Source organism: Lepus europaeus, chromosome 15 (assembly GCF_033115175.1).
Source record: "Lepus europaeus isolate LE1 chromosome 15, mLepTim1.pri, whole genome shotgun sequence".
NCBI classification, from domain to species: domain Eukaryota; kingdom Metazoa; phylum Chordata; class Mammalia; order Lagomorpha; family Leporidae; genus Lepus; species Lepus europaeus.
In genome coordinates this window covers 43,157,976-43,175,057 of record NC_084841.1, presented here as the reverse complement: position 1 = coordinate 43,175,057, position 17,082 = coordinate 43,157,976, and the positions used below count along the sequence as shown (strand labels likewise).

Genomic DNA, 17,082 nt, shown 5'->3' with positions numbered 1-17,082 from the left:
TTCTCTAGTTGCCCTTTTCCTTCCCTGTTTATTCCCTCTTCTTCCTCCTTTTCTGTCCTTTCTCACTTTTTTTTCCCATCTCCTCTTCCCAACATCACCCACCTGCCTTCTCCTTGTTCCTCACTCCCAGGCCCACACTCCAGGAAAGACCATTTGTCTTTGCACATCCATACCCCAGTACTCAGCGGGACACATGTGACATGTCCATTGGCAATGACCCACTGGTGAGCTGTGCCCAGCCAGTGCTCCTCCAAGATGTGGAGTTGGAGCTGCAGAGTCTTATGTTGCCTTCTGGTGGGGCCAGGGATGGTTTCATCGAGAAGGACATGGCACCTGCTGCACTTGGACTTTGAACTTGCCCTAAATGTCAGAGCCTCAGACCAAAGAGGAAGGAGTCTCTAATGTGCACTGGAGCCATCTACAAGGCGACCTGTGGGCTCTGCTGAGCTGGACAGCCACTGTGAGATGTGGACATCATAAAGCTTCTAGGGAAGGAAATTCAGGAGGCAAAATTTCATGAATCACAGCATTTAGGGAGGTAAGAGACCAAAGGTTTTTAAACAGGAAAAAACAAAAACCCGAAAAAACAATAACCCCGAAGAGGTCACCTTCCACAGCAGCCGCACTGGCCTTTTTCCATCCACCTCAGCTGGTCTCAGGACCCGCCACAGTTCCAGGCCGTATGGAGCTGTAAGGAACGAGAGTGAGATGCTGAACTCAGAGAACAGGGAGTTGCAATGGGAGATAGGGGAGTTGGCTGGGCTGCCTGCTTGGACTATGGAGCCGGGGAGGATTTGCTTGAGATCAAGGAAGACTAAGGAAGACAGGGGAGGAACAGCAGCCTTGTCATCATCAACAGAGTCCTCGTTTTATGGCTGAAGGATTGGAATCAACCAAGGATAAGAAAGAACACTGCTCCTGGGTATGATGACTTAATATAAGATAAAAGTACAACAGACTCCACTGAATATAATCTATTACCCAAATCTGGATTGAAATGTGATCATTCCACATTCTCTAAGCTATAACTTCTGTCTACAGAAAGCTTGGAATGACACTGATAGCTGTTAAGGAGATATGTGTATGTATGAGTATAATTAATAACATGTCTACTTCCAGAGAGAGAGGAAACTGCACACTTACAATATAAAATACAAGAAAAAAATAAATAAGAATGGAACAGGAAAATGATCTGTACTAGGTTTCTTCTCGAGCTCTAAGTTTAATGCTTGCTTAATTACAGGAAAAGTAAAGAAGAATCATATTGAGTTGCCTATTTCGCATGGTCCAATAAACAGGAAACATAGGAATTCATATGAAGAGGCAACCGAGTTCTGACTGTGAACACTGAATTCATAAATGGAATTTGTCATGTGTATCCTGTCAAAAAGAACCTAGGAAAACATAAAGGCCAACGTCTGTAATCCCAGCTGAGCCCAAGCACAGAAGCATTGCATACATACCTTTCTCATGGTTGTTTTCCATCAAACCCAAGGGCCTAAGTCCTGACTCATGCCTCTCTTGAGAAAACAATGTAGTCTAGGACAACACAGTCCAGCTGCACAGCTTTCTGATGATCTAACCATGCTGGGAGAAAACTCACAAAAGCAAGGGAGCTGCATTTCACTGAATCTCTGCACTATGTCTCATATACCATGCCGCCAGCAAGTTTGGCAAAGGATGGTTCACTGGCAAGCTAGGGCTGAATACTCTGACATGTACTTGAAATGTCAAGATGCTGAGCTGCTGATTGAAGAATGACCCAGGAGAGGAACACAGAGATTTCTCAAGAACTAGCCAGAGGGCTAGTGGCCTGTGATTTGGAGAAGAAAGGAAATGTCCCTAACTGGAGTGGCAATTGTTGCCCTTGAATCCTTTCTTAAGGAAGTTGCAAGGCTGGAGATATTGTTATCAGGTGCACAATGAATGGGATCCACCACTGAGGCCAACCTCGAAGTTTCTTGGGACTAAGAGGTTGTCTTCAGAGACCTTTTAAATTTTAGGTGACTGGGTATCTTATAGTGAAATTACTGAACTCCAACTAAAGACAGCCTTATAATATGGAAAAAGTTAAGTCAGTAACTATGTGGTCACCAATAGAGGACCACATTTCTACAATTACTCTTGCAAAAGCCAAAATGTAGGCAGCACAATACAGCCGTTGGGCCCAGGGTCTCCCAGTGAGATGTACGGTGATTCCACTTTTAAAGAGATTGGAACTGTTTAGCCTTTACATATGGCTGCATTGAACGCCACTGAGTTGTTACCTTCCCATCTCTGCCAGTTCTCTGATGTCCCTAAGGAAATGCTTCTGATGTACTGAACCAGAAGACAGAATTGCCGGTAGGCAGCATTCCTAGCTAGGGGTTCAGACAAGCCAGAGTGATGTGAGGCAAAGTCCCTCCCAGAACACAATCTTAGCACAGGGCTCTAAAGTTATCAGGGCTCCAAAGCTAACCCCTGGAATCGGAGGGACTCTCATTCTGTTTCTAACTTGCAGCATCTACTTGTGCCAATCATGTGGAAAGGCAAACACAGAAATTGTAATATTGAGAGTGAGACGGGGAAAATGTACAAAGTATTCATCATAATCCAGGCCAAAATATTCATTTCAAGGATAGATACAGGTAAAAATAAGCTGCTAGTTAATCAATCGTTCTACACATGTGACTAAAAGTAAGTGAGGGGCCAGAGCTGTGGCATAGCAGGTAAAGCCACCTCCTACAGTGCCAGCATCTCATATGGGCACCGGTTCGAGTCCTGGCTGCTCCACTTCCAATTCAGCTCTCTGCTATGGCCTGGGAAAGCAGTAGAAGATGGCCCAAGTCCTTGGGCCCCTGCATCCATGTGGGAGACCCAGAAGAAGCTCCTGGCTCCTGGCTTCGGATCAGCTCAGCTCCAGCCATTGCAGTCAATTGGGGAATGAACCAGCAGATGGAAGACCTCTCTCTCTCTCTCTCTCTCTCTCTCTCTCTGCCTCTCTCTCCTCTCTCTGTGTAACTCTGACTTTCAAATAACTAGATAAATCTTTTTAAAAAGTAAGTGAAATTTTTCTTAGATGTGTCTCATGGGCAGCCACTTAGTTTTAGTAGTTGGTGATCATGAATTAATTTAACTGAACACCTTCTTCCTTCATTGGAAGTGCTAGTTACTGCAGATAGGGAGGGCCCAAAAACAATCTTCCCAATGTAGACTTCCCACAAATGCAGCTTTTACTAAAACCATTGCCTGACTAGCATGTAAATCGCCTACAACTGTTACAGCCAACTTGTCATTAACTAACCATAAGTGGAGAATGCACCTACAGTTTAATCAAAAGTGAAAATAACTGTATTTGTGGGGAAAAAATTAAGACCATGTACAGATTCAAAGGTATCGATTGTCTGGACTGATAGAGTAATAATCTGATGTTCTATTGTTTCTATTATAATATGGGTACCCCTGGGAGCACCACCAATGAGACAAATACTGGTACCCTTGTTAAAGATCAAACAATCACTGACTTGTAACAAGTGTCATTGTCCTAATCATTTTACCTGAATTATCTCATTTAATCTCCACAGCCCTATAATCAGGTACAGAACTATTACTATCCCTATTTCTTATTTTTAAGAGTTATTTATTTTGTTGGCACCGTGGCTCACTTGGTTAATCCTCTGCCTGCGGTGCCAGCATCCCATATGGGCGCTGGGTTCTAGTCCCAGTTGCTCCTCTTCCAGTCCAGCTCTCTGCTGTGACCCGGGAGTGCAGTGGAGGATGGCCCAAGTGCTTGGGCCCTGCACCCACATGGGAGACCAGGAGGAAGCACCTGGCTCCTGGTTTCAGATCGGCATAGCTCTGGCTGTAGCAGCCATTTGGGGGGTGAACCAACAAAAGGAAGATCTCTCTCTCTCTCTCTCTGTCAAATAAATAATAATAATAAAAGAAATTTTAAAAATATAAAAAGAAAAAAAAAGAGTTATTTATTTGAAAGCTAGATTTACAGAGAGAGGGAGAGACAGAAAGATCTTCCAACTGTTGGATTACTCCCCCAGATGGCCTCAACAGGTGGGCTAAGCCAAAGCTGGGAGCCAGTAACTTCATACTGGTCTCCCACATTGTTGCAGGAGCCTAAGTACTTGTAGGTCCATCTTCTGCTGTTTTCCCAGGTGCATTAGCAGGGTGTAGGATCAAAAGTGGAGCAACCAGGACTCAAACCGGTACCCATATGGGATGCCAGTGTTGTAGGCAGCAGCTTAACCCTCCGTGCCACAATGCCAGCCCCATCCCTATTTCTGAAGCAGAGAAATTAAGCAACTGCCTGCTTACATAAGCTTTTAAGTAACAAAACCAGGGTTTGAAATGAATTATATCGCATGTAGTAGATAAATAGTCATATGCTTACATGTAGGTAAATAATCATAGTCATCTGTATGTTGAAATCCAGAAGAAAATAGGTAGTCCTTCACATTCAACTTAGAATGTAAGTTTTCAAACAATTGGAAAGGCACGAGGTAGGGTGTGTTAACTGGCATTTCTTTGTGAAATAGGGAAACAAACGGTTTATGAATTGGAAAAGGCGAAACTAGTATTTTATGCAAGTAGGAATGTGCATTTTTAGCTGGGATATTGAGAAAAATGAATATAATCAAAAGCTGGAGTTCTCTAGTGGTGCCTTTGGTAAGTCAGGGTTGGTTTGGTTTAATTATCAAAGGCACAGTACACCAGCAGCTAGGCCTTTGCTGATTAATTTTAACCAAGCTCTTAGAAGTAATAAATCAGATGAAATAGAAAATTCTGTTTCTGACAGCAAAACAGCTGAGAAGAGTGACATCAGCGAGTCGCTGGACTGTAATTAGCTAAGGAAGCTGGAGACGGAGCCACAGTGGCAGCAGAAAAGACCAGTGACAAGCCGGAAATAAGAGTTGGCCACAGGTGTGGCACCTGACGGGCTGCTGCCTCTCCTGTCACCTGCTCAGTGCTGTAGCAGAGGAAGGGGAGAACTGGCTGGATGAAACCACACGAATTGCATTCTAGTATTTTACAAGGATCTCAGCTGTGACAGCAAATACAGACTGACAATTCCAATAGATTATGACCTTTGGTCATTCTTTATTGTGCCATCTGTGTGCTCTTTGATATTTGTAAACTTTCACTTTTGTCTTTGCTGGCCCTTTGAGATGATGTCTGCAAAATGTAAATGTGCTCCCAGACCCCAGTGGGAAGGGGCCATCAAAGAAAGAGGTACTTTTCTCTAAAGGGAGGAGAGAACTTCCACGTTGCTTATGGCCTTGTCCAAATACTGATGGAGTTTTTGGATTCAAAAGGCTTCCATAGCCTAGGCAGCTCGTGTCAAGAGCCTCAGGGGATCACTGACATCATACATAAGAGTGTTAAGTGTTAAACAAACAACAGGAGTCACTGTGCACTGACTCCCCATACAGGAGCTCTGTCCTCAATGAGTTGTATTGAGAGTTAACTCTAAAACCAGTTCTCAAACAATTTGTGTGTGTGTGTGTGTAAATTATTGAAATCTTTTTTTTTTTTTTTTTGACAGGCAGAGTTAGACAGTGAGAGAGAGAGAGACAGAGAGAAAGGTCTTCCTTTCCGTTGGTTCACCCCCCAAAATGGCCACTACGGCCAGCGCGCTGTGCCGATCTGAAGCCTGGAGCCAGGTGCCTCCTCCTGGTCTCCCATGCAGGTGCAGGGCCCAAGGACTTGGGCCATCCTCCACTGCCTTCCCGGGCCACAGCAGAGAGCTGTACTGGAAGAGGAGCAACCGGGACAGAACCAGCGCCCCAACCGGGGCTAGAACCCGGGGTTCCGGTGCCACAGGCGGAGGATTAGCCTAGTGAGCCAGTGCCGGCCAATTATTGAAATCTTTACTTAGTATAGAATTTGTCTTCTGTGTACAAAGTTAATTGAAAATGAATCTTAATAGAAAAAGGGATTGGCAAAGGGAGAGAGAGGAGCCTCGGGAAGGGGTGGGAGTGAGGGTGGGAGGGCTGATATGGTGGGAAGAATAGCTATATTTCTGAAGTTGTACTTACGAAATTCGTATTTTTTAAAAAATAAATTTAAAAAACTGAATACAGAAAAAAAATGTGCTCCCAAGTCACATAATTTTCATGAACAGTTTACAGAAGACTCACATCTTGACCAGCTTTATTTTAACTATCCGTGTGGTTTTATTTATTTCAAATGCAGATAGACCTTATCATGTGGAAGGCACGATTCTAAGCACGGAGCACATTGTGACTTTGACTTTTCTGTGGCCCTTTCCTACCCTGCTGCAGCACGGTGTACGACAGCAGAATCTCAGGGTGAGAAGGGCCATCAGTGGCCATCTGGCCAACTCCCCATCTGCTGCATGAATTCCGGGTTCAGTAACTGCCTCCACCAAGGGGTCGTCCACGCTAAGCATGAACATCTCCAGTGGGAAGTCCAGAAGGCATCAAGTTGGTTCCCCACAGCGGAGCATTTGTGAGAAGGTGGCAAGCATGTGTTAACACCAGTCTGGTCTCATGAGAAACTGAACCAGGATCTGGAAGAATAAGTTACCATATGGACCAGCGAGCATGGAAATTGAGCCTAGTGTGGGACTTGGCTGTGAGACGGAATGTGAAGGGCCATGGGGGAATTCGTGATCTAAAACCCATGTCTCTCACAAAACATAACGGGTGAAGCCTCAAAGCATGCAGGAAGGGTCAGCATGTTTGCATTTCTTGTCCATGTTTCAGAAAAACATGTGTGGACATTGCCAAGTAGTCTCCTAATTAGTCACTCATTCCTTGTGTTGGGTTGGAAAATGGTTCTGGTCCTAATCCCTGGGCACTGTAATGTTGCCTTATTGGCAAAGGAGACATCGCAGATGGGGTTGAGGGGGACACCATCCCGAGCTATTCAGGCAGCCCGAAATGTTATCACAGAGGGAGGCAGGGGGAGATTTGACCAAAGAGGAACAAAAGGTGATGATGGAAGTGGAGGTTGGAGTGATGAGGGACAGGCAATCAGCCAAGGGACACAGGCAAATGTCAGAGGCTAGCCCAGGAAAAGGAATGCGCCCTGCCTGCAGGGGCTCCAGATGGAAACAGCCCATCTGCACCTTAACCTCAGCCTGGTGAAACAGATTTTGGGCTTCTGATTTCCAGAAGTATAAGAAAATAAATCTGTGTTGCTCTGAGCCATGTGTCGTGATTTGTTGGGGCAGCTATCAACAACAAATGTGTTCATAAAACGTTCATCAGTCATCTCTTGGGGCCAGCGCTGGGCAATGCTCTTGTGAATAGTAACGTGTGCTGAGGGACCCTGAGCCATTTATTCACAGCTCTGAAACTTCACCGCCTCGTCTCACAAATAGGCATGGCTTTATACATACTTTATAGGGCTTGTCGGAGGACGAACACTAACAGTAGGACGAATAATAAGGAAAGCAAGTCTGACATTTAGTGAAGAAGGCTCATCATGGGCTAAACACATCGTTTCATTTAATATTTGAAACAGCACTAAAAAGCAGGGTCTACAAGCTCAGTTTTATAAATTATATTCTAATCTGGAAAAGGGGAATAAACAGTGAGGCTGCCTTGCCAAGAGCCACTCCAGAGCCAGGCAGGGACTGAAGCCCAGCCCAGCGATCGAAGCCAAGTGAGCAGCATTCTTGAAACACGTCCCCGACACATGGTGAGCATTCGATCAATGTGCAGTTCCAATCTCTTACCTTCACTGTCATGAAACATGTGACTTTATTGTTGTTGAGAGGTGAGAGACAGAGAAAGAGGAAAAGAGAGCTTCTATCCCCCAAATGCCTGCAATGGCAGGGGCTGGGCTGGAGCTCAAGCTAAGAGCCAGAAACTCAATCCAGGTCTCCCACATGGGTGGCAGGAACCCAATTTCTTGAGCTATCACAACCACCTCCCAGGATCTGCGTTAGCAGGGAGCTAGAATCGAAAGTTGAACCCATGGGGCTGGCACCATGGTGTAGCCAGTAAAGCTGCTGCCTGAAGTGCCAGCATCCCATATGATTGCTTGTTTGACTCCTGGCTTCTCTTCTTTTGATCCAGCTCCCTGCTAATATGCTTGGGAAAAGCAACAGAGGATGACCCAAGTGCTTGGGACCCTGCACCCTTGTGGGAGTCCCAGAAAAACTCCTGGCTCTTGGCTTTGGATCAGCCCAACTCCAGCTGTTGCAGCCATCTCGGGGAATGAACCAGCAGAAGGAAGATCTCTCTCTCTCTCTCTCTCTCTCTCTCTCTCTCTCTCTGTGTGTGTGCATGTGTGTGTGTGTGTGTGTGTATAATTCTACCTTTCAAATAAATAAAAATAAATCTTAAAAAGTAAAAAAAGAAGCTGGGGCTGGTGCTGTGGTGCAGTAGGCTAAGCCTCCACCAGTGGCACCAGCATCCCATATGGGTGCTGGTTTGTGTCTCAGCCGCCCCACTTCTGATCCAGCTCTCTGCTGTGACCTGGGAAAGCAGTAGAAGATGGCCTAAGTCCTTGGGCCCCTGCACCCATGTGGGAGACCCAGAAGAAGCTCCTAGCTCCTTGCTCCTGGCTCCGGATTGGCCCAGCTCCAGCTGTTGTGGCCATTTGGGGAGTAAACCAGCAGATGGAAGACTTTCTCTCTGCCTCTTCCTCTCTCTCTGTAACTCTCTCTCTCAAATTAAAAAAATAAGTTGAACCCATGTTTTGTGACCTGGGATGTAGACATCCTAACCAGTGTCTTACCCACTAAGCCCAATACTCAACCCCACGTGACCTTTTCATTTCGTTTCTTACACTTTTACCTTTTTAGTAGCAGTTTCAGGGTCTACGGGTCTACCTTTACCCTGTCACTGAATATCTTTAAACGCAATGATGCCACTTCACATTCAGAGTGAGAACCTCAATCCTCTGCCTTTGGATACAAAGCTCTAAGGCAGCCAACATGATCAGACAAGCATAGCTCACTCCAGGGCTCAGGTGGCTGTGTACGGGGAAGGAACGTGCAGCCTCCGCAGGCCTGGGTTCTCAGGGTCCCACACTTCTAAGCCTAGCATGTGACAAAACCTCCCAGGCCAAGGCTGAGGCAGCCGCGCACCAGGGCTGGCAGAACACGGAATCACCTGGGCCGCTTACCTTCCGCCTCCGTTACTCCCCTTACTTCTCGGCTCAAGTCACTCCAGAACTTTGACCCTCCAACCGCACACTGCAGATTCACGACATACTCCGTAGACGCCTGCAGACGTGTGAGGTTGTAGGCATAGTCGTTGCTGGGGAATTGCAGTCTCTTCTACAAGACAAGAGACAGCCCTGAGAGGGAGCAGAGACAGCACCCGGCAGCCTTCCATTTTCCCTTTTCACCCCTCAATGCTCTCTTGCCATCTTATTTTGAGTATATATTTTTTATTTGAAAGGTAGTGAGACACACACAGGGAAGAGAAGTCACCCACAGAGATATCCCATCTTCTGCTTTGCTCTCCAAATGCCAGCAACAGCCAGGATTGAGGCAAGCTAGAGCCAGGAGTCCAGAACTCCACCCAGGTCTCCCACATGGAAGGCAGAGACCCAAGTACTCGAGCTGGCACCTGCTGCCTCCCAGGACATGCACTAGCAGGAAGCTGAAACGGAAGCAAAGGAGCAGGAATTCAAACCAGGCTCTCTGATGTATGATACGGGCATCTCAAGCCACAATTTGAGAGCCAAAGGCCTATTACTAACCATTTTAGAACTAGCTACTCTATGTCTCACATTTTAAAACATTATTTTTATGAGTAAACCTCCACACTGCCTGGGGACAATTTGCACCTAAATGAGTGTGAATCAGCCCATGAATGATACCACCTCCCTTCCATTTCCTGTCTGGAAGCTTGTGCAACAGGGGCCAGCGTTGCGCTATAGACGGTTAAGCCAAAAGTGGCACCAGCATCCTGTGTTGGAGCATCAGTTCCAGGGCTGATGTTCCCCTTCTGATCCAGCTCCCTGCTAATGCAGATGGGAAGGCAGTGGATGATGGCTCGAGCACTTGGGCACCTGCCACCCATGTGGGAGACCAGAATGGAGTTCCTAGCTCCTGGTTTTGGCCTGGTACAAACCTAACCATTGAGGTCATTTGGGGAGTGAACCAATAGATGGAAGAGCTCTCTCTCCCACTTCCCCTCTCTATCACTCTGCCTTTCAAATAAAGAAATAAGCCTTTTTCTTAAAAAAAATATTCCCACTCCTAATTTATAAAAGGAGGGAAGGAAGGGGGGAGGAAAGAAGGAAAAAAAGAAAAGAAAAAAGGAGGGGAGGAAAGAAAAGGAAAAAAAAAGAAGAAAAGAGAGAAGAATACAAGTTTTGAGAGCTTGAATGTACAAATTCACCTTGACGCTCTATCCAGGAGGGTAAAAGTAACTAAATCAATTCCTCTCTCTTGATGTCAGTTTCTCATTAACAAAATAAGAGTGTTTCTTAATAGAAGCTTTAATGCTATTTTTTTAAATATATTTTTGAAAGGCAGAGTGAGAGAGAGAGGGAAACAGAGACAAATCTTCCATCTGCTGCTTCAAACCCCAGATGGCTGCCGCACCTGGGACTTGGCCAGCTGAAGTCAGGAGCCAGGAACTCCATCCAGGTTTCTCACATGGGTCTTGGGCCATTATCCATCAAGTCCCAGGCAAGTTAGCAAGGAACTGAAGCAGAGTAGCCATGACTCCAATGTGGGATGCAGGCATCCCAGGTAGCAGCTTAACTTCCTGGTGCCACAGTGCCAGCCCCAACATTTAGCTATTTCTATCCGAGCGGTCACTGTTGCTAAACTCAAGTATTTAGCTGCTTAAGAAAAGTAAACCATACTGACAGGCCTGTCTGTTTTGTCGGTAGGCCCACAGCATAGACCCACAGACCTGGGAGAGAAGGAAGTCTGGACATTCCTTACATGTATGTAACAGGTGTGAAAAGTGGTACCTCGTTTTCAGCTCCCAGACCTAAAGGAAATCAAGCAAAAGGAGGAAACACGATAAAGGCAGAAAGCTGAGGATCCCGGCCACGCGTGGACTCCCAGCCCAGTGAGCACCTGGAACAAGGAGGTAGGATCAGAGGCCACGGCAGGCTCACTGCTAAACTCCAGATTCCCCGGGTGTCCTTTTCCGGATGGCAGCTGTCCAGAGTTATGAGCGCATAGCTTGGGACAATTTGTCATTTGTTATGGGCCCAGCTGGAACAGGATTAAGACTATCCCGAAAAACCCAACCACATGGCATCCTCCCTAGGTAATGCAAAATAAAAACTATCCGTAGGCACCACACAACTCGAATAAGGCTTCTATTCGACTTTTTATGCTTTGTAAAAGGCATAATATTCCTTGCTAAAAAAAACTTGCTAAATTTTCCTGCCGCTTGGCTCTCACCCTCAGCGCATGCCTGGAGTTCTCACGGCCATGTGTCGGCTCCAAAAGCTCTCTCCAGTGCACTCATGCAAGCCTGTTCTCCCCGCGCCAGCCTCAGAGGACACCAGGGAAAGCTACTTGGTCTTTCGACCAACATGTCTGCTCCTTTTCCTCCGCTTTCTTCTTGCCAAGGTGCTGTTAGCCCTCCCACGATCCGGGATCGGAAGCTCCTTCGCAGGCAGGCTGAGAGGAAGAGTGCCCCACCTCAACACAGGCAGTGCAGCCCTAGAAACACTAATAGGCTGCACTGGGGTCAAGGCTAACAATCTACGCTCTGTGCCAAATCTTAGCTCATCCAAAGTGCCTTCAGAGATGAATCAGAAGTTTTGGTGCAAAGCCTAAATCAAATTCTTAAAACACTCTGGAGACCCCTTTCTAGGATGTTCACATGGTTTCATTATATATGGAAGTGCAAACTCTTTGGGGCCAGCATTGTGGCTCAGTGAGTGCAGCCACCTGCTTTGCTGGCATCCCATACGGGCACGAGTGCAGGTTCTGGCTGCTCCACTTTCACTCCAGCTCCTTGCTACTGTGTCTGGGAAAGCAGTGGAGAATGGCCCAAATACTGAGGGCCCTGCACCAGCTGGGAGACACAGGAGGAGTTCCAGGCTCATGGTCATTTGGGGAATGAACCAGTGGCTGAAAAATCTCTCTCTCTTTCTCTCTCTCTCTCTCTCTGTGTGTGTGTAACTCTGCCTTTCAAGTAAATAAATAAATTTTAATAAATAAACTCCACCTTTAAAGTAAATAAACCTTTTTTTTAAAAGTATAAACCCTTTAGACCAGAGCTACAGGAAGGTTTGGAGGTTGCTGAAGGGACACTCACAAGAATGATAAATTTAGAATCAGAAAACTTAAGGCTTAGGTTTGCAACTTAAAAACTTTATGATCTCTGGCAGGTTACTGAAGCTCTCTACACCTCAGTTTCCTAATCTATAAAACTGGGGATAGCAATGCCTCATTTACAGGAGTTTCAAGGACTTAATAGTTTGGGGTACAAGAAAGGACTCTATAACCCATGCAAGAACAGGTCTTGTTGTATTGACATGTTGGAATTTTAGGATAAGTTTTACATGGTTTAGTTTAGTTAAACAAACACTTATTGAACACAGACTTGTGGCAGGCAAAGAGAACACAAAGACAAAAACCAAGGTCCCTGCATTTGAGAGACTTGGTTTAACTGGGGGAAGAGATCAGTATAAATGTGTTCATTGCTAAGTGCAATGACAGAAACCCACAGAGGAGGGGCACCTCACGCAGGGCCTCAGAAGGAAAAGATTCAGACCTGAGTCCTGAAATACGAATGTAGGGGGAAAGGAGCAGAGGCGCTGAGTAACAACGAAGCATGACGTAAGGGATGCGACTCCGATTTACTAGAGAGCCAGGGGCGAGACAAAAGATGATGGAAGGGTTGGGAGGGGTCAGGTCTCAGAGGGTTAACCACTTGGACATTTCTCCATCAACAGTGGGAGCCACTGGCAGGAGGTTGGAGTACGTTGGGTTGAGCTTAGCTGGGTCTAGAAAGGAGAGTGAGGGGCTGCACATACCACCTCCTTTTCATGTCCTGGAAGAGAGCAGGAAGGAGGAAGAGATGGTGTAGACACAAGAGGTCTTGTCAAAGAGGCGGGGTGCAGAATGCCGTGAGCGGAAGCAGTTCACACCTGCTGTCCTCCCTTAGTGTTGTGCACGGTCTAGCAACTTCAGTCACTTTCGTTTTCTTGTCGAGTCCTACACCAGAGCCTGCATTGGCTCTGGGCCCAGACACAGAGAAGCAATCAATGGCTGCTTGCCAGGAGATCACCCCAGAAGTTCCGCTGGTTCACGGAGACCATCGTGTATGAGGGGAGGGGAGCTTGTGCTATGCAGGGAACTGCCTGGCTTAGGGGTTCCCTAACTTACAAATCAAGGAGTCTGGTTCTAAGACAATGGTCCCACTGCTGTTTAGAAAGGAAACTGAAAGAAGTGGCCAAAATCCAATGACCAATGAAACTTGACACATATTCTTTTCTGAAAGAGTTCTAGAGGAGAGAGTGCAACGGGCATAGTGCCTGTGGGTGCCAGGAATGGAAAGAATCTCATGGTTCCCCCTGGGCAAGAGGAAAAAGGCTGAATGAATGTCATGGTAATTAGGTATACTCGCAGAAGCTTGCTTACATAACCACACACAAAGGAGAGTTTGGGAACAGGCATTTTGCTTAGTGGTTAAGACAACTGCAACCCACGCCAGAGTGCCTGAGTACAATTCTCAGATCTGGCTCCTGCCTCCAGCTTTCTACTAATGAGAACTCTGGGAGGCAGTTCAAGAAACTAATTGGCCAGCACCACCTGTTGCAAGAATTTGAAGGCGAGAGGGGAGACCAGCAGGTAGATCTCTGTCTCTCTCTCTCTAGTCTCTCTGCCTCTCAGATAAAATAAAAATAAATAAAAATTGTATAAAAGCACATAAATAGAATACAAAAGAAATGCCTACATGTCAAATAAAAAAATCAGACTACCCAATAGAAAAAAAAGTGAAGGATTTAAGTCAGTACTTCAGAAAGGAGGAATCCAAATGTCCAGTAAGTACATGAAAATCTCATTAAAACTCAAGTAAACGCAAATTAAAGTCATGGAGTACTATACAGCAATCAAGATGTATAAACTATAGCCTTATATAACATGAATGAATCTTGGGGCTGGCATTGTGGCACAGTGGGTAAAGCCACCAGCAACCCAGATGAGCACTGGTTTGGTCTGAATCCTGGGTGCTCCACTTCTGACCCAGCTTCCCATTAATACACCTGAGGGAGCAACAGATGTTCCAGGTGCTTGAGTCCCTGTCACCCATGATGGAAGACCCGGATGAAGCTTCTGGCTTCAGCTTGGCCCAGCCCCGGTTGTTGCAGCCATTTGGGGAGTGAACTAGTGGGTGGAAGACATTTCTATCTCTATCTTTCTCTCTAACTCTGCCTTTCAAATAAATAAATCTTTCAAAAAAATTTTAAACATGAATGAGTCTTCAAAGCACACTATTGAGAGAAAAAGTCAAACATACACACACATACAAAATGTATGGATTCTATATCTGCTGGGAACTTCATTGGGCAAGGAACAGGAGCATAGTCCCGAAACTATCATTTTTCATGATGCAGTCTAAAGTGGTGAAATTATATGAAAAGCAAAGAAGTGGTTCCCATGAAAATCAGGATAGTAGCTAGCTCCAAGGAGAAGAGAGGCAATCCTTGGAAAAGCTAAGCAGGTGGTTTGTGCACCAGTGCTAACTTCATGATAAAGTGTTTCATGCAATATTTAGGGTTTGCTTGCTTCTATAAATGTGTCTTTTACTTCACAAAAAGAAAATAAAGAAAATGGTCAGACCATAGACTCTGTGACAGCCAACACAACTCATCACCCCATCCCTGGGCTCAGGGTGCAGAACGCCTGTGGTAGAACCCTATCTTTTCCACTCTAAAGGGTCTGAATGGGAAACTGGGGAGGAAAGTTCTCCTGATCATCTCTCTTGTGTTTTCAAAGTACAAAGTGAAAAGGCCATTCCTGGTCGAAGACAGCTGTTAATGAGTCTCTTCCTCGGGTCCTCTAACAACATTTTCATGGCACAACTTACCCGACTTGTACTATTGACGGTCCAGAATCGAAGTCTGTATGAGAAATTGGGTGGCTCAGGAGCCAGCGCAGGTGCTTTCCATTTTACTTGAACCATTCGTTTGACGCCCAAAACAGGTTTCACACTCAAAATCTCAGGTGGTTCAGTTTTCACTGAAAATAAAAATCATACAGTTCTCATATTCGCAAAAAGATGAGCAAGTGCTAATACCATCCACCCAACTTCGGAAAAACACGAAAGACAAACGAAGCCTAGAAAGGAGACACAGTGCACGTGTTAGGCTTGCTAAATGCAGACGGAAGCAGGAAGGCAGTGCACAGGGGATGCCACTTCACCCACCTCCTCACAATGTCCCATAAAATGAGGTTTGATTTCTGCAACTTCCCTGCACCTTCACCTTTTAATATCCTGTGCCAGACAGAAGGGAGGTAAAACAAAACTACAGTGCAGAAACTGGCTGTGGCCCTTCTGTGCTCCCCTCTCCCAGGCCTGCCTTGTGTTGATCCTAGATGAAGAACTACTCACTAGAAAAAAATCTCTGATTTACTTTGCACACTGCAAACATTCTAAACCCAAATTGCCTTCACTGAAAATAGCTGCTCTTGGGGCCATGCTGTGGCGTAGCAGGTAAAGTCGCTGCCTGCAGTGCCAGCATCCCATATGGTTGCGGGTTCAAGTCCCAGTTGTTCCACTTCTGATCCAGCTCTCTGCTATGGCCTGGGAATTCAGCAGAAGATGGCCCAAGTCCTTGGGACCCTGCACCTGTGTGGGAGATCCAGAAGAAGCTCCTGGCTCCTGGCTTCAGATTGGCACAGTTTCAGCCATTGCAGCCAATTGGGGAGTGAACCAGCGGATGGAAGACTTCTCCCTTCCTCTTTCTCTCTCTCTCTCTCTCTCTCTCTCTCTGCCTCTCTGTAACTCTGAGTTTCAAATAAATATTTTTTTAAAAAAGGAAAAGAAAATAGCTGTTCTTTTGGTTATAGGATTAGTATATGGTCATTACAGAAAAATTTTATACTACAGAAAAAACATAAAGAAAAACTTAAAATAATCCATAAACCATTAACCAGAGATAAACCTACTAACATTTTGGTGTATTTCCATCCAGGCCATTTTCTGTGTATATAGTTCCATATGTTTTTTGGAAAGATTTATTTATTTATTGAAGAGTAGAGTTACAGACAGAGAGACAGAGAGAGAGGTCTTTCATCCTCTGTTTCACTCCCTAAATGCCTACAACAGCTGGAGCTGGTCCAGGAGCTTCTTCTGGGTCTCCCATGTGGGTGCAGGAGCCCAAACACTTGGGCCAACTTCCACTGCTTTCCCAGGCCATAGTAGAAAGCTGGATTGGAAGAGGAGCAGCCAGGACATGAACCAGTGCTCATACTAGGTGCTAGTGCTGCAGGCAGAAGCTTAACCTACCACACCACAGGCTCCATCTTTTTTTTTTTTTTTTTAAAGATTTGTTAGTTTGAAAGGCAGAGAGACAGAGAGAGGAAGAGACAGAGATACCCCATCTGCTGGTTCACTCCTCCAAAAAGTTACATAGGTCAAGGCTAGTACAGGCCAAGGCTAGGAACCCAGGACTCGATCCAGGTCTTCCACCTGAGTGGCAGAGGCCTAAGTAATTGGGCCATCTATTGCTGCTTTCCCAGGCTCATCAGCAGGAAGCTGGATCAGAAGCCAAGCACCTGGGACTCAAACTGGCGCTTACATGAGACACCAGCATCATAGGCAGTGGCTTAACCTGTTGTGCCACAATACCAGCTCCTTGCATATCTTTTAAACAAAACTGATGTTATCAAAATCATTTGTTTTAAGGCCGGCGCCGTGGCTCAACAGGCTAATCCTCCACCTGCGGCGCCGGCACACCGGGTTCTAGTCCCGGTTGGGGCACCAGATTCTGTCCCGGTTGCCCCTCTTCCAGTCCAGGTCTCTGCTGTGGCCTGGGAGTGCAGTGGAGGATGGCCCAAGTGCTTGGGCCCTGCACCCACATGGGAGACCAGGAGAAGCACCTGGCTCCTGCCTTTGGCTGCGGCGGCCATTGGAGGGTGAACCAACGGCAAAGGAAGACCTTTCTCTCTATCTTTCTCTC

At 46.0% G+C, this 17,082-nt stretch overlaps 1 protein-coding gene across 1 annotated transcript in view; it reads right to left on the bottom strand.

Moving 5' to 3' along the window:
- IL31RA (interleukin 31 receptor A) overlaps positions 1–17,082 on the bottom strand; it is a 49,998-nt gene that overhangs the window by 17,718 nt on the left and 15,198 nt on the right. The window contains exons 4-6 of the mRNA XM_062211877.1: positions 14,988–15,139; positions 9,094–9,247; positions 609–688 (exon numbers count right to left, since the gene is read on the bottom strand). Coding sequence (XP_062067861.1) covers positions 609–688; positions 9,094–9,247; positions 14,988–15,139 — 386 coding nt within the window. The remainder of the gene's footprint in view (positions 1–608; positions 689–9,093; positions 9,248–14,987; positions 15,140–17,082) is intronic.